Source organism: Pezoporus occidentalis, unplaced genomic scaffold (genome assembly GCF_034315485.1).
Source record: "Pezoporus occidentalis ecotype Australia unplaced genomic scaffold, CSIRO_AGI_Poc_V1 ctg80, whole genome shotgun sequence".
Lineage (NCBI taxonomy): Eukaryota > Metazoa > Chordata > Aves > Psittaciformes > Psittacidae > Pezoporus > Pezoporus occidentalis.
The window spans coordinates 2,610,580-2,634,750 of record NW_026916159.1 but is presented as its reverse complement, the minus strand read 5'-3'; the positions used below and the strand labels follow the sequence as shown (position 1 = coordinate 2,634,750).

Sequence of the window (24,171 nt, the reverse complement as noted above, 5' to 3'; positions counted from 1 at the left end):
TGGTAGGCATCACATTTGAAAGCTGTAACAGCATTAGAACAGCATCAGGGTGAGAAGAACAGGCACTGGCATCTTCTGGCCCTGAGCCCATCCTGGGGGCTGTCACCATCAAGGATTAAAGCAAACACAGGTACTTAGTCTAACAAGAAATCTGATTGAACAGATGGTGAATAGAGATAGATTTGAGAAGTCTGGAAAAGGAAAATGGTTTTAGAGATGCAGTCCTTAGGAAGTAAAGGTGCTGAAAGTCTTTGTGATGCTAAATACCACTACATTGTTAGAATTGCATGATTTTCAGTCAGAATTTCTGAAAGGAAGAAGGAATGAATCAGAATGTAGGTGGGAGAAAGGTACTTTAGTTTCCCCTCAGGTGTATACCAAGTATTAGGAGAGCTAGAATGAGGCTTAACCATAAATGTGCTCTGTGACACTCTATCAATAAAAGTGAAAAAAACTTTCTTTAGCACATCCAAAATGACATCTTTGCATCAGCTACCCACAAAGTTCAGTGCTGTAAGGCAGAACAGTAGGGAATCATCTGGGAATGGAGAGTAGAGGGTTAATCCCTAAATCAGGCTATGTCTCTGCGGTTAAAAGTTATCTCAGCTGTTTGAGTGCAAGATCTCTGCTTCTCAAAGCTTGAAGGGTGTAGAGACGTAGAGATGCACACCAACAAGATCTATAGATTTCACTTGCACAGGTGTACAGGGGAGGCTATCTCTGTTCCCCTTTGGATCCCATCCCATCCTAACAAGGACATCTTTAAAATCAAGGTGACCTTGCTATAGGGGAGATGGCTTGGTGGATGAAGGGGTGTCAAGAGCTTGAATTAATATGCTGAGCAAGCCAGTTCCCAATGATTTATACCATAGGGACAACACTTCTTCTTTGCTCCCCAGCCCTCCACCCTGCTCAAGACCCAGCATATTATACAGGAAACTCAGTAACACATGCAGAAAGTTGAGCTTACTACTGTACTTACTAACGGATTCAATGACAGATACACAGTTAAGCAAGAGTCAGTATGCAATAGCAGGCATGGCAAATGTGGAATTTGATGCAAATTTAGAAGTTTGTGCTCACAAGAGGAAAAAATGAGGAAAGGAAAAAAAAGAAACAAAAGCACAAATCAGGGCTAAAGTGGCTGGATTTAAGTGGCACAGTTGTCCATGAAGTACAGTCATGATGAAAGCCAAAATACAAGATGGATATTCCTCTCAGTGCAATGAAAAAGTTGCTCACAGCAAGCTAAACATCAACAGCAGAATGTTCCTCTTTCATTTATCTGGCACTGACAAATGTGAAATCCCCAAAGACTTCACCAGCATCAAGGTCTTGCTGCAGCTTTTCCCTGTGGATAGACCTGTTGGAAGTGCTCCCTTAATTCATTGATTTACTACCAAATTCTTCAGTGTGGGAGGCAAAAATCCAAGTTGGATGCAACATTGCGTCTCTTGTCTCTGTTAACAAATAAAGAAGGAAAGGGATTCTTGGGTGAATCAGGACAGGGAGAGTTTTAGGTCTTTATAATCCCTGGAAAATATCATGCAGAACTTGAAGCAATGAACTTGAAGCAAGTCTTATCTTCTTATGTCCAGTCTTTGGTTACTGGCTGTGGAAATGTTTTCTGGGTCCTTAGATGGAAAACAGCAACAATGACAACAGAAGTATGGTCCTACATGTTTATTATTACCTGTGCACATTCAGGGAGTTGCACCAGCTACTCAGCATCTCCTGTTCATAAGCCCGGCTGAGCTTTGAGCTTGCACACTGCCTTACTGCTCAACATAGGAGGGCAAACAGTATCTGGCTGCTGGACCATTTCACACAGGTGGCTCTTTATGTGAATGTTTGCCTCTAAAATCACAGCAAAATATCCCCAAACCCACAATTACTGTACCTGGTTCTATTTAACGAAGCTTTTAACCTCCAGACCCCTGGCTTTTCCAGCTGTATTGCTTTTGGCAGGAACACAGTTCTGTTTGTCCTGTAGTGCTTCTGGCAGAAAGCAGATGCCTTCCTTCAAGCAAAAGAAGCTTCCAAGTACAGACAGTGGAAAGCGCATCCCAGCATTGGAAGCAGATACTACAGAATGACTCAGGTGCAGTCTTCTGCCCCAATCTATGTCCTATTTTCCACTTAAATATAAGGGGGAAAAAAAAAACCCACCTTTTTTAATGCACACTTTAGCTGCAGTGGCTGGGCAGTTAGTCAAGGACAGGCAAGTGTTGCCAAACAGAGGTTTTTCACTAGGTGGAAATACCTTCAGAAATATCTTGATGCTCCTTCAGATCTCCTGAAGATCTGGCCAATCATGCCAAGATTTTATCACTGTTAGAATGTTTTAATGGTTAATGTTTTAACAGTTCTGATGTGATCTTGACATAGTTATGTTTTCAACACAGTTTAAATGATGGGTTTACCTTCAGCACAAACTACACCCTTTCAAAAACAGACCAGCAAGAGCATATGAATGGAGGGCAAAAGAAACATGAGAGAAACAGGTGTGAAAAATACTGGAAAGAAGGGAATAAATGCAAGAAATCTCAGCAGAGCGATACAAAGGAGCACAAGCAGAATGCAGAGAAATACCTCAGATGCTCATGTAAGCAGTAAGATTTCATACATTTGGCGCAGAGGGACAATAGCCCCGCTAACCAGTATAGCTATTGTTCTTTTGTTTTTAAGAAACAAAAAGGGTAAATGTGAAGCGGCTGCTTCCCCGGGAAAAATCATAAAAATAAGTTCTCATCCTGCTGTCTACCAGAACCAGAAGCCTCTTGTACTTCACCTATTGCTCTTGCACTGTTATTCACCCATGTGTGGTTTTGGCTTAGAGAACAAATGAAATGTATTGATGCCTTGCTCTATCTGAGGAGTGCTGATGGTATTTTTTTATAGCAGAACAAGTTAATCAGATCAAAAAAAAATCCAGTCAATGCAGTAAGCAGAAAAATGCACACAAAAGTGCTATCTGCTGTGTAGTTGAGCACACAAGTGTTCCAGCAGCTAACATTTCAGAATGGAGTATAATATTGGCATATTACCTTTAGTTTTATTTCAGCATTTTTTACAATGATGACAAAAAGCCATCCATAAACAGAGGAAGCCTCAAAATATTTTGTTCCTTCGACAGTGGTGGAGGGACAAGAAAAGGACTTTGATTTAGAGAGATGGAGTGCTCAAGTACGAGGATGACAGCTGAAGAATAAGGACCTACTGTTCAGGGACAGTGAATTGCTTATGCCCTTTTACAAGCTCAGGGAGGGTCGAAGCTGCAAACAAGCTTCAGGAGCTTTGGCACAAATACAGTGGATCCTGTCAGCAAAATGGACCTTCCGCAGCATCTAGGTAGTCTTGTGAACCCTTTAGAGCCATTTGAAGCATAGATGGGCAAAATTCCCCTCCTCAGCCAGGAAGCTGGAAAGCAAACAGCTGTCACTGAGGAAGGCAAGGGGTGTCAGATGCCTGGAGACATGCATCTGGGAATTTCTGCCCAACTAAAATATTTCTGAACACACAAGATGATGGTTCCTACTGTGGGGAGCTAGTGGAAAGGGCTATCTGGGAAACCCACATGGATTCACTGCATGTTTGTTGTTCAGGAAGTTGCCATTCTTCTCAAATAACAGGCTTCATTTGGAAAAGGACAAGCTCTGCAGCATCATAATCATCTGCAGCAACCACAGGACAAACACAGGCAAGGCTCAGTGATTTTTCAACCTCTGCTAGCCAAAGCTGTGGTGGGTTTCACCTTCACGCTCAAATGTGAACATATAAAGAACACAGACCCCAATCCTTTAGTGATACATAAGGCAAGTTCTCAGCTGAATATACTAGAGTGGCATAATAAATAGAAATGCTTAATAAATAAATAAATATAAATACTATAAATGCATAATAAATATTCATGCTTGTTTACAACTTAACATAAATTTGTTGCTCATAGACTCCATCAGCGGTTCCCATCACTTGGCTTCCCATAAGGGCATTAGCATTCCTGAGATTCCCAGTTCTCTGAAGGGCTTTGGGTGAGCAATCCTCACAGGCATGGCTCATAGCTGCCTTTAGTACCTGTCAGCAAAGGAAAAAAAGGTATTTTTAAGTAGATGATTTAAATTAGTGTTATTTGTGTGTGTAAGGCCTAAACAGTGTTAGTTATTTATATAGCTAAGGCCTAAACAGAGGAGGAACATAATTCAATGTATTTTAATAGCCCGTTTTTGTTTTCTGTGGGTTTCCTTTAAATTTATTATCATTACTTAATATTATTTTGTTTCGAGTTTATTTTGCTTATTTACAGATTGTTTCATTCACAAATCTGTTTTTATCTTTTCTTACTTTTATTCCTTTTCCTATTTGGTTTTCTTTTTTCTTTTTTTTTTGCTTTCCAATCCCTAAGCCAGTTCCACTTTTTAAAATGTTTCAGCATCCCCAGTTCTCTTGTTGAGGGCAAGATACCATGTGTCTTCCCTTGCTAGCACAAGCCCCACCAAAACGAGGGTGGCCACTCACTTGGGCAGCAGCTGCAACTTTACTTCCAGCAGCCGCTGGTTGCGAGGGGTTCATTAAAAACCGTAATTGTTGCGGGTTTATTTAGGTTTGGTCTCGCAGCGAGCAGTGCAAACGGCATCACCTGTAATTTTTGCTAACTTCATCGCGGCAGTTTGAAGGCGAGGAAACCTCTGCCTGCTCCCGGCGAGCAACAAACCTGGGGATCTCCCTCCCGGGCACGGCTGCCCCGGCAGCGACCGCGACGGCGCGGGAAGAAGCCGGTCGCCAGTAGACTGGTCGTAAGAAAACAATTAATCGAGCGACTTAATGTCTAAAGCTGCATTAATGCCCTGATGCTTTCAAAGAACGGCCCCCGGGGCCCCGCTCCTTCCCCGCTCGCATCTCAAACCGAAAAAGAAGGACGAGCAGGGAGGTAGTGCGTCAAACCCAAAGGAGAGAGTGGTGGTGGGTCCCGCTAAGGAAAACCGGTATTAAAATATCGCGGGGGGTAGTAGGGGACGGGGGTCGGCCGGGCTGGATGCGGGCGGATGGGGGCAGGTCGGGCGGGAGGAGGGCGAATGTTTCCTGCCCGCCGCCACCGCCCCCTGGTCGCCCCCCGCAGCCGGGCGGAAGTCAGCCCGCGCCGTCGGAGCTTAAAAGGCTCTCGCACGCCGCGCCGCGCCAGTGCCACCGCCCGCTGCGGGGCCGGAGTCAGCGCCGCCGACAACACCGCGCCCCCAATTCCCCCTCCCCCGAGGGCCTCGCCCCCCCCCTCCCCCCCCCCCCCCGGCCTTCCCCCTCCGCACCCCGCCAGGCAGGGGAAGGTTCCCAGCGCGATGGCTCTCCCCGGATCCCACGCCGCCCGGGACGGTGCTGCCGCATCAGTGAGTAATTCCTGCTAATTCACCCCCCAGGGCTGGTGGGCTCCGGCTCTGCAGATCGCAGGGGAGGCGGGAGTTTGAGGCTTTTTTTTGGCTGTTTTTATTTTTTCCTTCCCTTCCGCCCTCCCTCTCTTCGGCTTTTATATTATTTTTGTTTTCTCAATAAAACACCACGCGAAGAGGCGAGATGACAAAGGAAATGTGATCCTAGGCGCTGCAGGGGCTCAGAGCGAGCGAGAACTGGAGAGGAGGAGGGGACGAGCGTAGCGCTCTCGGATAGCATTGCACAGCGGCTCCAATTTGTGCGAGCGAATATAATACCTCCTTCCATGAATAATTCAGGGAGGCCGCGGGGACCTGCCGCTGCTCCTCTGTCCGGCCGCTGCGGCGTGTGCGATCCGCGTCGAGGTCTCGGTGCTGACCAGCCGGCCGGGAGAGCCCACCGGGCACTGCTTGTGGCGGGGCTCTGTGTGCTCACCGTTCCCTCCGCCACCGCGGGGAGCCCCTCATAAAGGAAGGCGTGCAGTGGGAGCTCCGAGAAGCGAGGGGGGGGATGGGGTGGGGTGGTGGGGACTTGGTCTCCTTAGCCTGCCCCTCCGAGCCCTTTTCTTCTTCCCATTTCCTCCTTCTCCTCCGTGTCCCGCCAGCGTGAGTCTCCGCCGGTGGGGTGGGCACCAGTGCCGGCCCCCATCCCCACCCCCCCAGTCATGCGGTGGTGGAGCAGGCTTCGGCGGGGGAGGACGGGAGCTGGAGAAGTCTGCCTGGCCACTGTGTTTCAGTGCCTCTCTCTCTCCTAGAGCTGCTCTGGATTGCAAAAGTGGAGGGGGGAACTGAAACGAAATTTCCCCTTCCCCCCCGACAAGCGCAGGTTTAAAGGAAAAGAGGAAAAAACCCAACGCCCCAAGAAGAAAGAGCGAAACTTGAGTTAAGCCCCTGCTGCCCCCCACCCGCGTCCACCCGGCCAAGAGGAACTTGCACTGCCGCCCCGACTCCGTCCTTCGGCCGTGGGAACCGGAGCCGAGCCCGGGGAGACGAAGGCCCGATCCCTGCTGGATGCGGTGGGGATCGGGCAGTTGGCGCCCATGCATTTTCTGTTCAGGAAGACAAGTAACCGAACAACGTTGTCAAACTGCTGACCCGAGGTGGAGATGGGAAGACTGAGTGAGGTATTGACAGATCTGGAATCGATACAATTTGTCTAATGCAGCGGGGGATCGGGGGTTAAGTACATGTGAGGGAAGAGAGGATCCATTTGCTGAGAGAGAACGGGACAGCTATACGTTGATACCAAAAATATCCCCCTGCAGCAGCGGGAGCAGCATCAAGCCTAGTAGCGGTACGAGGCGAGGACCCAGTTCCCTGCAGACTGCCGGATCGATGACACCGTATTTGCAAAACCGGCCAGTCGATCCCACTTGGCAAAACGACTGATCGTTGCTAGCTTGCTCGTAAGCCGCTCGCAGAACTACCTTCTCCAAACGCCCCCTGTCTCCTCTTGTGTTTTCTGAGCACGTTATTGTCTTTTCTGACTTATTTTGGTGAGGGAGGGGAGATAACATTTTCACCCCCCATCGAGGAGTCAGGCCCATCGCAAATGGCTTCATTTCCCGAGTCCGACTTCCAGATCTGCCCCCTGTGCAAGGAGATGTGCGGCTCGCCGGCTCCCCTCTCCTCCAACTCCTCTACCTCCTCGTCCTCCTCGCAGACCTCCGGCTCCTCCGGGGGCGGCGGCAGCGGCTCCTCCTGCGGGGGCCCGCCGCGGAGGCTCCACGTCCTGCCCTGTCTGCACGCCTTCTGCCGCCAGTGCTTGGAGGCGCAGCGGCACCCCGGCGCGGGCGACGCGCTCAAGCTGCGCTGCCCCATCTGCGACCAGAAGGTGGTGATCTCGGAGCCCTCGGGTATGGACGCGCTGCCCTCCTCCAACTTCCTCCTGAGCAACCTGCTGGACGTCGTCGTCGTGGCCGCCGCTGTCGACGAGCAGAAGAACGGCCGCGCCGCCGGGGCCGGACACACCGCAGGCTCCGGCGCGGGAGGGGGAAGCGGAGGCAACAACCGCCACCACGGCCGCCCTCCGCCGCCTCCCCGCGCCGCCGCCTCCTCGCCCGCCGCTGCCTCGGCCGCGCCTTCCTCGACATCGTCGTCGTCCTCGGGCGGCGGCGGCGGCCCGGCGGCGCTCCTGCTGCGGCGGCCCCACAGCCGGCAAGGCGAGCCCCGCTGCAGCTCCTGTGACGAGGGCAACGCTGCCAGCTCCCGCTGCCTCGACTGCCAGGAGCACCTGTGCGATAACTGCGTGCGAGCGCACCAGCGCGTCCGCCTCACCAAAGACCACTTCATCGAACGGTTCGCCGCCGGCCCCGCCGCGCCGATCGCCCTGAGCCCACCCTACCCTGCCTCGCCCTACAACATCCTCTCGGTGTTCCCCGACCGGGCCAGCTACTGCCAGCACCACGACGACGAGGTGAGCGAGTGCGCGGGAGGTGCGTGGCCGCGCTCCCGCCCCTGGCCGGCGCCAGAGGGCCCCCGCCTGCACTGCCCCCGGCCCCGAGGGGCAGGCAGGTGGCGGGGACCAGTAGCGGCGCTTCGTCCTCCCTCCCCGCGTTGCACGGGGAACGCGGGTGGTTTCGGGATGGGTACGGTAAGGCGGCGGCGTCCCGGGAGGAAGAGGTGAGCCGGGAGGTTGCGGGAGGCGGTGACAGGAGAGGTGGTCGTGGAAGCCTCGGGCCGCTGGTGGGCGGTGGGGAGCCGCTAACGCGATGTGCGGTGGGGCATCGGACTGCGGGCGCCGCTGTTTTGTGGGAGCTTGTGGGGGGCTTAGCGGGGGTGGCGGGTCCGTGGAGGTGAGATGAGAAGAAGTCTGGATTCCTCCCCAAGCCCCTTGATGTCTCTAATGCAAAGTTAAATCACTTCATGGAATATTTGTGGCGTGTAACCCATTGAAGACAGAAACCCCTACTAGATACAAAGGAAAATGATTGTATCAAGGACAGGATCCTTTTTTAATTAGTTGGAGGTAGTCGGAAAGTTAACAGATACACTTGTGTATGCCAGCTTCATCTCTTGCCCTTGAGTAACAACACTTTAGCTGCCTCTGTGGTGCAAACGGGAACTTCACTGATGTTAAAAATGGGAACTTGGCTTTATGTGCTCTATATTTAAAGCGCTTTGCTTGCGAGTTGTGTTTCTGATGAGCCTTAAGATTTTTTCACGGATCTAAAAGTGGCTGTGGCTTCTTCAAAGTGAACTGGGCTGTATTAAGCTTCATCAGAAGAGAGTTTCTCGCTGTGATGGTCTGAGACTTGTTTTTTATCACCGACTGGAAAATGGCGGTCTGCTGTCCCCCCCTTCTGCTCCCGGTGTCAATGCAGGGGATTTTCCTGGAATTTGCCAGTATCTTCAGTGTTTGAGGTAGTTTCCTCCCAGTATGAAAGTGGGCAGCTTCGGGGGGGGGGGGGGGGGGGAACAACTGCCTGAGGACAGGGTAGTATGTGGGATGCTTCCTTGACTGATAGAGGAAGGCGTTTAGCCTAGTGAAATGTGGTGATGCCTTTGTCTTGGGTTTGCAAGGATGCTTTTATTATCTCCTCTAATGCTGCTGTACTTCTGAAATAATGTTCTAGGAGGCTCTGGAAGAACTTTTATTTTTTCTTAAATTTGCTGGTATTGGAGGACAAAGTATGAATTTTGGGAAAACAAAAACCTTCAAAGTGTGTAAAATTAAGCAATAGAGGGCTTTTGGCCATAGCAGATAGTATCTTCCAAAGCAGATGTATTCACCACCACTTAGTGAAGATGTAGCTGGGACAGAAGCTCCAAGGTATTTTGTAGACTTAAAATCTTAAATTGTAAAACAAAAAAAAAGGTCTTCTAGCCTTGCTTAAACTGTACAACTTTTCTAGAAGTAACTCCTAAAAAAAGCTTGTTAGCTTATTTTTCATAACTAATTTTATTTTCATTAGTGTGTTTTGAAAAGTGTAAAAGAGTACATGTCTCTTAGGATTGATTTTGGGTGGCCTTATGTCCTGTAGACCTAGAAATCGTTTTAAAAGTAGTGAGCATTTTCAAGCCTTTGGCTCCTGTTGAGAAAGGTTTTTATTCTGCAAATTAATGATCTACTAGTGTTCTTAATTAGTGTGAGTTTTGGTGGTTCCTTAAATGTGGGTGTGCCTGATCTGTACTTACCATCCACTCAAGTGAAGACTTTTGGGAGAGACTGACTGTTTGGAACAGTTTATACTGTTAATCTTTCTCACTTTTGCTGGGAAAAACAAAAAGTGGGTGAGGTGTACTTTTTTTTTGTTTGCTTGTTTTTGAGAAAGGATGGTTGCAAAACTGAGGATTATTGCTTGTTTAATTCTAAGAATGCTATTTACAGCCTCATAAAAGGAATGATAATAGAAAGGCAGCCTTCCAAGAGGGTACTTAGGTGATCCATTAAGTACTTTGTTTGGCTGTCTAATAGTGTGAAAACAAACCTAAAATGCAAGGTGGGAATGCTAGATGGGAACCTTAATTTAGTAGTATTAAACAGTGATTTAACACTAGTTAAATTTAACAGTGGTTAAAAGCAGTGGTTCTGCTCAGTAAGTGAGAAGAGCTGGTGCCAGGCTACGGTCATGCAGGTAGGTTTGAGTGCAGGTGGATCTCATCTGCAAGCTGCTAGAATAGTCCTCTTGGGTGTGGAGTTCTCCTTCCCCAGGATGTAGCACCACAGTTCCTCACCACTGCAAGAAAGGATGTTAAAGTTCTTTCTCCCCTTACCCACATTGTTCTTTCTTTTGCTCGCATCAGTTTTGGCTTTGGTCACCTTCTCTATTGAGCAGATGAATTAACAAGCGCAGAAGTTTCTTGCCAGATAAGCAAGTTGAAATGGCTCATGGTGGGATATCAGTGTATGTGAACATGACTGACTAAAATTAGACTGTTGCCCTGAATTCCGTAGTCGTATATGTTCCTGAAAACTTAGTGTCTTTTTAGACTACCAAAAAAATTACACTTCTCCTTATTGTCTTCCAGATTGCAAAAGATGCAACTTTTGAAGGCTTGTGTATATATAGGGGAAAGCATCCAAACATTTAACTGTCTCCTGAACTGAAAGCTACTTATCTGGTATCTTGGCTGAATTTGCTGATTGAATTTATACCTTTTTCTAGCATTGGATTAAATTTATTTGAATTCCAGAGGAATCTGCCCCAAACTGAACTGCTGGGAGGTAAAAGGAGGGATAATGTGGCTAGGAAGGAAGTGTAGGTTAGAAATGGTTCCTTTTATGTAATGGCTTGCCATCATTGCCAGACACTAAGCTTTACTTCATGGTGCTCTTAAAGCTGTCCACCCACATCTCACCAGAACAGTTGGGTATGCTTGTGTATCCCCAGTTCTGTGTCTCTTGCTCAAGGGCTACTTATGTAAAACTGTGGTATGTGACAAATATAATGCAGGCTCTTGCTGTTCCTTTTTCTAATGGTCGGGGGTTTTCTACCTCCTATCAAATGATTGAAACTTTGAGGAGGGCATCTTGGAGGCACTGGTCTTACCATGTAGTACTTTGTGTTGCTGCTGTTGTGGTTGCTATAGCTTCAGCTTTAGAGGAAAATGTGCATATGAGCTAGAGAAATTCATACTTCCAGTATATGTAAGCAACTGTATTTATTTCTTTATGCTGATGTGCCCTTCACTTATTGTACTTCTTTTGTCTTTTTTTCTTCTGGTATCAAATGCACATGCAGGTGCCCAATCTGAATGCAATACTTCAAATTCAGTTACTGACACTTGGGTCTTCAATTTTTTTCTGGGTGAAGGCAGCAAGTTATTTTGTTCATATGTGGTTTATGTAATGTGGATGTAACATACTCAGAATGAAGGGGTTTAGTAATTTCACACGTTTTTACTTATAATGTTCATATACCTGCTGCTAAACAGGTTGCCCATTAGGTTACTCCGCCTTGTCTTTTAGCTGCTCCTTCCGAGCACACCTGTAGCTCCTGTATCTTCTCTGTATGTAGAACAATTTTATTTAACTGCTGCTTTATTTATTTAACTGATATTCTTATGTTACTGGCCTATTAAACGTGGCTTGAGATAGTTTTCAGTGAGTAAAAATTGGAAGAAACAAAAATGCTTTTGTCTGTTCAGGCAAGTTTCATGGAGTGTTCTTACTTTGAGAACATCTTTGAAAAAACAGTTACCAATACAGTAGAAACTTGCAGGCCACAACATAGACCTAAGGTTATAATAACCCTTGAAAAAATAGGAGTGGGGATAAGTATACAATAAACAGGTTCTCAGTGTACAGTAACTAGTTTCATGCCTAATTTTCTTTAACTTCAGTTTTGCTAAAACTGATGTCTCTTAAGTGTATTTCCTAACTTGTAGACAGGGCCTGATTGAATTTGCACTTCAAGGGATGAAATCTTGCATCATGTGTAGTGAGTTTCTCTTTTCAGCTGAATCTTCAGAGCGTGTAGACATGTTTGCTAGACCATGCTTCCTTAGAGGAAAACTATTTAGTTCCTCTGGTTTAAAGTTAAGAAGGTATTACTCCTCTTTCAATACTGTCTTGCCCCTTTTTCTTCTTAGTTCTCCTCCTATACTCGCTTCCTTCCTGCAGAGTTCTTGGTGTCTTTCCATCAGACAAAGAATCACGATGTGTTGAAAGCACAGATCTTAAGATGTATGAACAATGTACCAAATGCAAGACTAATGTTACCACAGGTTTCACGGAAGGGGTTTATTTTCTTTAGGGTTAATCCACTTTCAACAGAGCATCTACAAATGTAACCTTGAATCATAATTATGTAGTACATAATTTTCGTAATGATTTTGACCTGTCATTAAGACTTAATTAAAGTGTAGAAATACTGGATGGGAACAGGACTACTGTTTGGCAGTGCAAGTATTGGTTAATGTAATGATTGGAAGTCCCTGATCCCAAGATAGATAAGGCATATGTCCTTGTTTTAGGTGTTCTCATCATGGCCTCAGCTGCAGTTCCTTCCATGGGTTGTTTTCGGCTTTTTTGAAAGTCACAGGAATAGAACAAAAACATGTTAGAGAATTGGAGCAATAATACCTGCTGTTTTCTAACTCAAAAAGTTCAAAAGTTTCTTCACTACGTAATATCACTTTGAACAACTTTCTCTTCTTTCCCCCTTACCTTTCCCACCTTAAAGAGAAAGTGTAGGTAGCTAGTAAAAGAGTAATATTAACTTCCTAAAGTTCTTTTGACTCTAAGCTACCTGGTTCTTCACCAACCCTCAACAAAATAATGAGATTCTCAACTATGGAGTCCATAGCTAATCTTACTTAGGAACTGAAACTGATGACGAGCTTTGAATACTAAACAGCTCTAGCTGTTTAGTGTGACAGGGAAGAAAACTCAGTAACCACAGATGAGCCTCACTGTGTGTTCTCCGTTGTCCTACTGTGCTGCCTCTTGGATATGTATGCTATACTGGCACTTAAGTGTCAATTTATAGTTACATGTTCAGCTGGAAGAAATAAGAGCTCCATTCCATTTCACTTGAGTGTGTGATATGCATTTTTAAAACCTCAGATGGTGGGCTTGTTGGATAAGATGATGACTGGTAAGCAGTTTTCCCACATATGTAGGCAAAATATTCAAATGACTGAGACTTAAACTAGAAACTATACAAGAAGCTTATTGTTTTATGATTTGGCATACTTTATGCTATATGCCTCTGCACTGTTGCTGACTTGGAGAAAATGGCTTATCTTCCAGCAGTAGGTAGGCAGTTTGAAGAAATCTAACTAGCAATAGTTGTAAGTAATTTTTCGTAGTGAACATTTAAAAATGCTGGAGATTGAGGTCCCCAGTGCTATATCATTCAGTGCTATAGTGGAAATGGTCTTCACTGAATGAAGAGGTAATCACCAAGGCTGCTCCCAGTACTGGTACTCTCCAGGACTGTTAAAACAGTGACAGCCTGCCCTTGGATCTGAGTGCTTTCTGGGGAGAAGGGTCCTTTAGTGAGCTAAAGGTAATAGTTAAACTTGTGTTGCATCATTTTCCCTTAAATGTTGGTCTCCATGCATAACCAAAATATTTAGTAAGCTTGACAAAATACCTTTAACTCTTATCTTTTTTTAGTTGCTTGCTTGTATTATATGACCATTCCATATATTGTGTGGATAGCTGATAAATTACCACCCACTGTAAATATTTCTTTCCCTGCTTAAGGTATCATAAATTTAGAGAGCTATCAAACACTGTGTTTGGCTGGATTAAAAGGTTGGTAGGGACCTGAGATTTGGCAATCAAATGTCGACAGGATTCTCAGATGTTAATGTCAAAGCTTGTTGCTGTATTTTACCCTTGTCATGTGTTGTCTTGGGTTTTGTAGGTTCCCTTTCCATGTTTAGGTACTTGCTGTCCAGAGTGGCAGGCGTATGGTGGAAGACTAATTTTATACAGCCTTTTGTTCAGCTGCTCTTTGTCAACAAAAGGCAAACTGTTATTTAGGGGAAAATGTCAATTATCAAACTTCAAATCCTCCCCTTTCCCTCCCCCTGCACTTCAGTGGTTCTTATTACTCAGCCATTCACGCTCTCAGACAGTGAAGTGTATACCATTGCCTTAAATCTTCGGTGCAAGCAAAGCATGAAAGCTGTCTGCATTATGGATGTCTTTAAGCTTTGTAATCCAACCTAGTGCTGCATCAAGGAACTAGATAATAGAATGCCCTCTTATGTGAGGGTTGGTAGTATGGTCTGTGAATTGCCAGCAAACTAGTTGATACTGGTCCCTGATCCTCTGTAACCTTGAGTAATGCCATGTCAGGTGATTGTTATCTCTTACATCCTCAGTCATTTAGCTTCTAGGGGCTCCCTGTCGCTGTGTCTTTCTGTGGCTTGGGAGCCAGCTATATAGTCCTAAAACGTTTTAGCAAGTGCATGTATATGGGAGGCAGTCTGTTACTTTGAGGAAGAACATGTTACAGAATGGAAAGGATCATTGTGCCTCCAAGCCTCCTTTTTCCTTTAAAAGCAATGCTGTTAAGGAGTTAAATTCCTGCCCCAGCCTCCTCGCCCCCCCCCCCCCCCCCCCCCCCCCGCACCGCACACCCAACCACACCCTGCCCCCACTGCTATATGCTCTGTGCCCACAGGCAGTGGAGATTTAATACATTGAAGTTGGAGCGTGAAGGGGGTCTGCAGCCTGCTAGACAAAGTCACTCAAATTTCAAGAATACTTGATCCATACAAGGGTGTTACTTGAGAAAGGCATGTCTTCTCCATAAGAAACTGGTTGCCAAATGAGCCAAGTGTATCCTAAACAGTTTTTGTGTATAGATGAGCAAACTGGAAAGCAGATTTTCTTTAATTGAAGACTGATAAGCAATCCAGCTAAAGTGGTTGTAGGATCAATGGTTATTTGTAGGGGAAAATGAAAATTGTGGTTCTCCCATTAAAGTGCTTGCAAGTTACAGAAACTGTTGTGCAGATAACTAGATTATCTATTGTATCATATTGAATTGACTGAACAAATGGCAAATAGAACCTTCCCCCCTCTAGTTACTGTAGAAGCAGCTGTAGTGTCGCAGTGGTGTCCTAACACAGCACACTTGCTATCAACTTCTTTTAAAGGCTTTTAAATGAATGGGCAAATACTTTAGGAAGAGAGGAGGGACGGTTACAGGGGATGAATAAAACAAAAATCAGAACTGGAAATGTCAGGCAGTGGTCTGGAGTAGATTCTACCCTGAAATAAATAACCAAGCTAACAACAACAATTAGGGAATTGGAATGGATGAAGTAGAAAAGAATTTCTGGAACACTGATGTTCTAGTTATCCCAGTGCTGCTCTCACACTCAATAAAATGGTAATAGAAGGAAGATGTAATATTCTTCTTGCTTCTTCCCCTCTTGTACTATATATATATATATATATATATATATATAAAAATACATATACCACTAATAATACACTAATAATATAATTGTGAATGAGTGGATGTAATACTACCTCCCCCAATATCATGAAAGTATTGGTAAGATTAGAACTGGGAATTAGATGAAGGTTATAAATGGTGGCTGTTGACAGTGTCCCAAAAGGTGACAGCATGCCCTTTCTTAGAGTGAGGGTGTCATCTGTCTTTCTCCATTCTGGACAGCATGTATTTTAATTGACAGTACTGTTTCATGGTAGCTCTTGCTCTATTCTAACTTTTTTTTTTAAGGACTCTTGAGCCTCTTAATAGAGCAGAGAGAACTTCTGTTGCTGAAGCATGCTTCCCTTACTTGAATTACCCTGTATATACCCTGTCGGTGGGGTTGTTACTACGGAGGTTAGTGGGCAGTCTTAAGCAGGCTGCTGTTGAGTGGAAACAAGTCTATGAGGGTTTTGAGGTGACTTCCTCTGCCTAGCTGGCATGCTGCTGGAGGGCTGTCTACTCCAAACCTTGGGCCCCTCTTGAGCGGTGCTCTTCCCAATGACAGGCTGCATGTGAATGCATACAAATTTGATATACTTGATGGGGCAAGTTTCAGACAATTGTGACTTGTCAAAACAAACCTGATTATATCTTCACATTACTGCCTTTCTGGCAAAGGTGATGTTATTCCATCTTTGCACCTTGCCAAAAAGAAGTACCCATAAATCTGAACTGTTACTCTAAACAGTAGCAGCTGTGTCAAGACAAACTAACTTCTGTGTCTCTGTACCAAATGCAAGTGGGAAACCTCTAAGGCAATGTTCATGTGAGGCTGAAAGGGAGGGGAGTTCCATTCTGTGTGGCTTACTCTTGAAATAATGTTTTTAGGGAGTAATTGTGTGCTTTGATTGCATGTGATGCAGCTACATACAATTAAAACTTCTGTATGATCCAGGAAAACAGACATTCCAGAGAACTAGTAGTCAGATTCTGCTGGAAGTTCTGAAGTGCTGCAGCTAAAATTGACGTAATGCCTGCATTTCATTTCCCCTTGAATGAGCACTTGGCACTGACTGGCTATAGGTAAGGTCAGGATGTCTTTGCAAAGACTGCAGTAGTTGGGTTCTTTGGCCACTTAAGCTTGTAGTGGTATACTGTATGTTTGGCCTTGGATTAGGTCCAGAGGCTCTTTCACCTGAATACTTTCTTGTCATCTTTCATTTCCTATGCCTCTGAGTCAGTGAAGTGACTTCACGCAGTACATGATTACTGCCAGTATTTACTAGTGTTTCTATCTCGGTCTCTTTGCAACAATGCTGAAAAAACCTTCTGCATTAAGGTTCTCCCATTTCTACTCTCAATGTAAAAGTGTGGATGTTAACATGAAGTACAGACTAGAACAAAACAAACACTCGAACCATTGTCACAGTTGATGGTTTCATTTTCATATCTCGGCTCCTACATGCTACAAGCAAACACACCTTATTTATCTACAGAAAATACCATCATTTTTATTGTTACAGAAGTCATTGTAACTGTGTTAAACTGTGTGTTAAACTATATGCTAACTTTATGTTAATTGGTTTCTGATTTGCTCATCTAGCCACAAAAACTTTGTGTGGAGGATTTATTCAGCCAATTCATTTGGCAACCAGTTTCTTACAGAGGAGTCACAGCCTTCCAAGTAACATCCTTGTAAATACAATTCAAGGTTAGCATTTTCATTCTGTATGTTTTCAGTTCCTGAAACCTTAATGCCATGCTATGCCATTCAGAAAAAACAGAGCTGCTAAGGAGCTCAGGCTGATGAGACCCCTTAATGGTGTGGGGTACAGGCACAGAAAGTTGTATTCATCATATACAACTATATAATGAGGAGGGAAATGATAAAATGTTTGATATGTAGGCAAAGCGGGGGGGTTCATGCTGAAATCGGCTAGTTAGCTTGCTAGCCTTGGCACAGGTAACCCTTGTCCTCTTAATCTGCAATTCCTTTCTGCTTCAGCCTTCTTCAGATGGTACGTGTTCTGCATCTGATCCCTTCACACATTGATTAGCAAAAAATAGCTCGCATCTAAGAGGAGGAAAGCCAGTGCCTGGTTGGCTAAAATCATTGGACAATGGAGGTAGCAAAACCCTTCAGCTGAAGATGCTGTAGGGAACAAGGAGAAAAAGTACTGAAGTTCCTCTTCTCATGTCCAAACCTGTTCATCTGTTCTCCTCCCCGAGTTCTGCCTTAACTCTAAACCCCAAAATTTTGAAAAGAAATTGAATTACTTGAATGCTTTGAATGAATTTTTGTTAAACCCATAGCTCTGCTTTTCATCATAAAGGATTCTTGTGACTAAACATCTTGCTTTTAAATTGTCATCTTCTCAGCTGTTTAGTAATCTGCTTTTTCTGTTGCCATTCATTTGTCTTCATTCTATATTGTCAGTGTACTTATATAAACATAATTTTTATATAGTATTCATGAGGGTTTGGCTAGCATAATAAGACTTAATTTTTTTCCTAAATGAAAGATAAAGCTTGACAGTTAATCTAGGAATAATGGAACCAGTATCTTGTCAGAATGGATGTTTTCTTGTCAGATGGATTGTCTTCACCAATCTTGAATGCATCTGTTCCAGAAAAAAAGTATGGAAAACTGTATAGTATGTAGTTCTAGAGTAATTGCTCCACAAGGTGTCCTATTTTAAGTTATATCTAAAATCATCATGGGGAAGCCTTGAAGATATCCTGTCTTACGTATTCTTTTAACATTAGTTTTCTAATATGAGCAACAAAACCCCTCCATGGTCTCACCTGAAAATACCATAACATATATGAAACTTAATACCATCTTGGTTGGAGAAGACTGTTTTCATAAGTGCTTTTATTGATTAAAACTTAAATTAATGCCACCCAAGGAGGTAACATAGAAGGAAACACTTCTCATAATCTGGGGATAGGTTGCAAAGAGGAAGTGTTGAATGTTGAAACAAGTACCAAAATAAAATAGCGACACTTCCCAGCTAAGATTACTGTGTGCTATCCAAATATGCTATCAGGAGGTGAGAGACTCACTGAAGTGGTAGGCTCCTTGGAAATCTTGTTTGCTCTTCCACGTATTCTTTACTATATGGGGGAACAGTGTTACGTTTTTGCAGAATTCAAGTGCATTTGTATATGGCTTACCTTGGAATGGAAATCTGATGAACTACTCATGATAATGAGTATATCTAACTCTATCCTAGTTGTCTGTCCTTGTGGAGCTGACAGAATTTGGTTTATTCCTTTTTGTCATTCTATGTTGTGGTTTATGATTTTAACAGAAAGGTTCCTGGTAAGAATTTTCCTGAGGTGTGTGCAAAGAAATAGTTGCCACCTGCATTTGCTGGATTCTCAGTTTGGAAATAGGTTGGCAATTTTCCATTTGGCTCCTGTGGCAGTGATATGTTATCAGACAGTTACGTAGTCCCTTGCCCTAAGGAGGGAAGTAAGGGGAAATAATCCAAGGTGACTTCCAGAGCTGTAAATCTAGTAATTTGTTCTGGATGCGTGTATTCTAAGGAAGTAGCATGTGTTTTTGAGTGCTATGATGTGAAAAGATACAAAATACTATGCTGGTGATCTAGGAAAGGAAACTCCTCTTAAGAGGCCCCTGTCTGACCCAGGCAAACTGCTGCCAGCAGTTCACTAGGAGCAAATGGCTGTTGATGAAAGATACTCCACTAAATCAGTGTGAGTCAGAACATCATGGTGTGTGCGTTGTTTTTCCCCATTTCATGTATCTCTTTTTCTCCAAGCAGGGGAGACATCCCTACCAAATACTCATGCCATGGCTCTTTTTCCACTAAAACCAGATAGAAATGTTTTCAGAATGAAAGATCTTTTATAAATCAAAGCTTCAGCAAACGAAACAAACCCAGCCAAACCTAATTCTCAAAACACGCAACTCTGATGTGTTTGAAGAAGCCACTTCTTGGAGTAAGCTGACTTGTTTCATGTTTGATCACATACGGAGTTACAGAGGGAAACCATTCCTTGAGTGCTTCTGTTAAATAAAGCTGTTGCCGTGAATTAAGCAACACTGCCCTGGAATGTTTCTGATCATGGTCTTGCAGAGTTTGTGACCTTTGCACTGAACATGTGAACTGAAACTTCATCTTCCTGTGTTCAATAACCACATTAGAAATTCAGAGGTGAGGCAGTCTTGGGATTTCCTTAGACTAGCTTAAATGCAAAGTGATATTTAAGTACTGATTTATACAGTTACTCTTTTTTTTTTGTAAATCTAATTCAGATTGAAAATGCTAAAATTTTAAAGCTGAGATTTTTTTTGTCAAGTTAAAAACAACTGTGCAGATGATCTCTTAAAACGCTTCCATTTATTGGGGCCTACTAAAGCTCTAAAATACAGTCACCTTGGCTAGAAACATCCAGTTAGTATTAATCTGGATGTTTGTAGTAGTGTGCTGCTACTGCTTCTTAAAGCAATTGCTTTAACCAAGACCTGGATGTAGTGCCTGAAGAGACTATTCAGCTTAATTGGGCTGCAGCTGAAAGGGAAAAAGGAGCAGTTTAATGTCTGTGCCTCTTGCAGTATAGCACTGTTTGATGCCACTGGACTTCCTACCCTACTAAAATGCTATAAACTATTAGTATTGTTCTTGTTTACCAGATAGAAACACTGCCACCTCTTGGCTATTCGTTGTCCTGACCCTTTTAACAATTTTCTAGTTTCTTACGATGTCCTGATGTGTGTTCCTGAATTATCAGGTGGTGGTGTGCTGAAATCCTTAATATCATGTACTGGAGACCTGAGGTTTTGATGGAAATCTTAATTTACTGATTTACTTAATTTACTGGGACAAAATGAAGAGGGGGTGCTACTTGGTTTAGTGACTATGAACTTGCTGACCCATCTCTGTGTATACATCCCTGGAAAATACGCTATGCTAATTTTGGCTCCTGTCTTTGGGTAGATTAGCTGACCGGACAATTAGGCAGCAGTGCTGGCATCTGAAAGTCATGTCTTGTGAATTCTGCCTTTATGCCTTAAAAAGGAGATTGGCAGAATATTTCCTACATATCTTTGTTTATTTGAATTTGATAAAAGACTATGTTGATCAACTACTGAATTCTGCATAGTTGGGGAGAGAGGGTCATGTTAGGTTTTGACCACGTTTCTGATAGCAGTGTCAGCGAAGCTGGCTTGAGGAGTTCTGTAAACTCCTGCAGTAAATACTGCATCTTCAAAACTACCTATATTGTGTGGGGTTATAATAATTTTAATTCCAGAAGACTTTCCATTTGAGCGGGAAATTACACATGTAATTTTTCTTGCTGTAAGCAGCCTTCTCTTTTCCTATAAACATCCAATGCTGGCCAGGTCTTTGTCTGGTTGTGCAGTGAACCTTAATCCTGAGAATGCATAGAGAAACTGTGAACTGTGAAACCAGCCTTGAGGAACCTGATGCTGGCTCTTACTCTTAACAAGCCAATCCAACAGGGTGCTGCAAAGACCTCCTGCTTAAAACCTGCCCAAGTGAGGAAGAAGTCTGACTTGGATACTTCTCAGAGGACTTTTCCCAAAGAACAGCTCTTGTGCAAAGGAGTAACATCCATATCTCAAAAGGCAGCAGTAGTAGTTAGTGCAATCCCCACCCCAAGGAGAAAGTTTTAGTGAAGTGCAAAAACTTGAGATGGAGACAAGGTGCTTGTAGAACATGAGAGGACTTCAGTGTTTGAGTGGGATTGTCAGGGTGCTGTTGGTGTAAATCCAATTTCCTGTGAATGAACTTTCAAATCTTAACTTGGAGTGTCTTGTGGGAGCTGTTCAACTTTATAGAGCAGAACCTGAGTGACTGGTCCAAGAGAGAGCAAGGATGAACCTGTCTTTCTCATCGGTAGGAGAGGAAGAGGAATCTGGGGTGCCAGTCTGTGCTCCAGTAGCTTATTTCATATTATGAGTTCTTTATCCTGAGTTAAAAAGATGAGGATTCAGACTTTGTATTAACTGCAGTGCAAACTAGAAAAGGCTTCACTGCGCAAACTATATGGTTCCTTTTGTCAGATTTTAGAGTGAGGAAGTAGAAAAGGCTGAAAGATACTGCACAAATTTTACTAAGGCTTCTCCTGCGTCTTGACTTTTTGTAAGTTACAGTTGTTGTCCAGCTTTGTGCATCATAATGTTTAGGAGAGCTCTAAAATTTCATTCTCAAATTTAAATGGCAAGTAATGGCAGTCCTAGAAGTTCTAAAACTACTCTTGTTTAGCAGCAAAAAACCTGGCATACAGATAAAAGGTGTATTGTGCTGATGCTGTGTCATTAATAAAACTGATGTCTGGAGTCTTGTATTCCAGCATCTTTACTATTGCAGAATCACTCATACTGTATAACCGGTAGTAGCTGACCTTTTTAAAATGGAGCCTTGCTGGAGGGGGGAAGGATTGGCAAATGTTGCATCTAAAAATTACTGGAAAACAGCAATTTTCACAAGTATTCTTTTTGGTAGTGGCAGATTTAGTCAAGATTAAATACTCACTGAATAGTTCTGGCTAATTTGTGGTAAAAGTGAACAGATAATGGGAATTTCAGAATTGCTTGCAGCTCAGTGGCTCAGTATTTTGAATGGAAGAACAAAAACCTACCTTAAGATTTTTTTGGTTTTCAGTCTTTTTGACAAAGCTTAAAAGTTTAACATCTCAAAACATGTTTGACCTTCCCACCCTTAAGCCATTTTGACACTCTTTACCATTGCATTTCAACAGGAAAGAAAGATCCTTTTTATAGCCAAATGGCTTCCTCACTCTCTTCTCCCTCTTTTCCCTTCCATCCCCCACCCCAGAGTGCCTTTCTAGTGCTTAGCCTTCAGCTGCTGCCTGGATACAGGCTACATCTGTCTTGTTTAGATGGTCCTAAGGAAAAACAGCACAGAATGTGAACACAGGGCCGACAAGAAGATACCTTTCTTTTCCAATCTGAAAGGAAGCCCTGCACTTTCTTCTGCCTTTTTCCCTAAACTGTTTTAAATCAACCATGGCTAGGGCTGGAAAATGCCGTCTCTTCCCTCACTTCCTGAAATGGTTAAAATCAAAAAGATTTGAGGGGTCTAACTAGTTAAATATGGTGGTGTTCACAGGACTGTTTCCCCTTGTACAACTTGCAGTTGACGAAATAACTTTTTATGGGCTCTTGCTTTGAGATGGCCATTGGGAAAAGATTTGGAGAGGAATAGTGTTGCTGTGGGTGGGATTTAGAGGTTTGCAACTCCATAAAATGCTTGCACTGACAGCAGGCTGGGCTTTTTTTCTTGCATTAAAAGGGACAGCATTTAAGTCTGATTTTGGTTCTGATCGGGGTTAATGTTTTGTGGGGATTGTGGTCTAAAAGATGGTGTCTGTCAAGGGAAAGAGTAATTATGTGGGGCAGATAGAGGACAGTGCAGTTCCTGTCCAGGGGAATTTTCTGGTATTTAAGTGAAGGATGGATGCTGGAACAATGACAGTTTATGCCAGCTGAGAATGGTGTTATAAGCTTGTGGGGCGGTGGTACATTTTTTAAAGTTACTCAGCTGGGGGGGGGGGGGGGAAGCAATTCAACTTGATCTTGTTCATAAAATTCTGCTATAGCTGAAATCGGTTTGCCCTTGTGACAGTGTCTTGTTGCACACAAAACAGGAGGCTTCGTCTTAAAACATCAGCATGTTCTCATGCATTTACGTCACAACCTGTGTGTGTTTGGCTGTTCTGAGGTGCTAGCTTGTGGTTAGCAGTCTCCTTACCACCCCCACTCTGGATAAAGGTGCATTATAGTGAACTGCAGGGAACAGAGGAGAAACAAATAGTGAAAGAAATGGCTCTTGTAAGAGTTCATGTTGATATCCCTTGTTTTAATAATGGTAACCGGTACTTTTATCTGTTCAAGAACTTAGTAACCATTTGACTTTATAATAGGCTTATACTGCAGTGAGTGGCTGTAGATGTATGAGCTGTGTTTTTATTGTACATTGTGATGTTTTAAAGAGTCATGGAATAAGTGTGTAGGCTCAGGAGATGCAGCCTCAATAGTTACTGGTGTGACAGAGGTGTCTAAGGATGTGGTCCTTTAAATTTAGTGAAAACACTGCTGGAGTGAGACTCTGGGTTTCGTTTCTGTGCTTCCTCTGTGGTAATGGTGCTTGAACTTTGGAATCCACTTTCCCGGCTTTTGTGTGGGGAGGCAGAGCAAAATGGATGTTAGCGATGAACTCGGCACGTGCGCCAAGCTTCATGTAACAGTTACTTGGCTTTTTAACATCCTTATTTGGCATGTTGAACCAGCCACACAGGATTGCCCTCATGTATTCGTGCACAAGGTACAGAAAGTGACCTAGCTGGCTTGTGAAGCTGAAAACCAGCTTGTGACTGTGCAGAGGCATATTAACCTAACCCAGCTCTGAGGCTGCTTCATCTTGTGCTGGAACAAGGATTCTGAAGCATGTTATCGAGGATGTGTTATAAGGACAGTCTCTGCCTTAAGGCAGATCTCAGTACATGCTGCAGAATCTGTTGTACAATGGGTAGCTTAGGCCTGAAACTAAAGGAATTCTTTTAAAATGTGTTTCCCCTGGGGAATGTGGATTAAATAGGGAAATGGATTTGCAAAAAGTGAATTTAATACCTCTGATTCCATTTCCTCTGGACTTGAATAGGTACATCTTTCTCATTCATTGATTTTAATAAAAATTAGTGGCCTAACATCTGCTGATTCTCCGCAGACCTGGAAGAGGTTGCAAACTGAAGCAGGCACAGCCTATTCAACTGTGCCTATACTGGTGGGATTTAAGCATTGGCATACCCTGACACGTACGCTAGGTGGATTTTTGCCTTTACTAAAAGACACGTGGACCCTCCTGAGTCTGAACAGCTACAGTAAATAA

General features: G+C 43.9%; 1 protein-coding gene and 1 long non-coding RNA gene across 6 annotated transcripts in view; one reads left to right on the top strand and one right to left on the bottom strand.

The window, feature by feature from the left end:
* Positions 1 to 2,208: 2,208 nt before the first annotated feature.
* Positions 2,209 to 4,991, bottom strand: LOC134155897 (uncharacterized). Its single transcript, XR_009961766.1, has 3 exons — positions 4,516 to 4,991; positions 3,923 to 4,074; positions 2,209 to 3,674 (listed from the first exon to the last, which is right to left on the bottom strand). It is a non-coding gene; the product is annotated as an uncharacterized LOC134155897 (long non-coding RNA).
* A 277-nt stretch (positions 4,992 to 5,268) lies between these two features.
* Positions 5,269 to 24,171, top strand: part of TRIM71 (tripartite motif containing 71) — a 60,509-nt gene continuing 41,606 nt past the window's right edge. For 2 of the 5 annotated variants that reach the window (XM_062603523.1, XM_062603519.1), the window contains exon 1: positions 5,962 to 7,833. In XM_062603523.1, the coding sequence (XP_062459507.1) occupies positions 6,970 to 7,833 (864 nt within the window). In that variant the 5' untranslated portion in view covers positions 5,962 to 6,969. Of the gene's footprint in view, positions 5,379 to 5,961; positions 7,834 to 24,171 lie in introns of those variants that run through there. The other 3 variants (XM_062603521.1, XM_062603522.1, XM_062603520.1) reach the window with 3 other exon arrangements.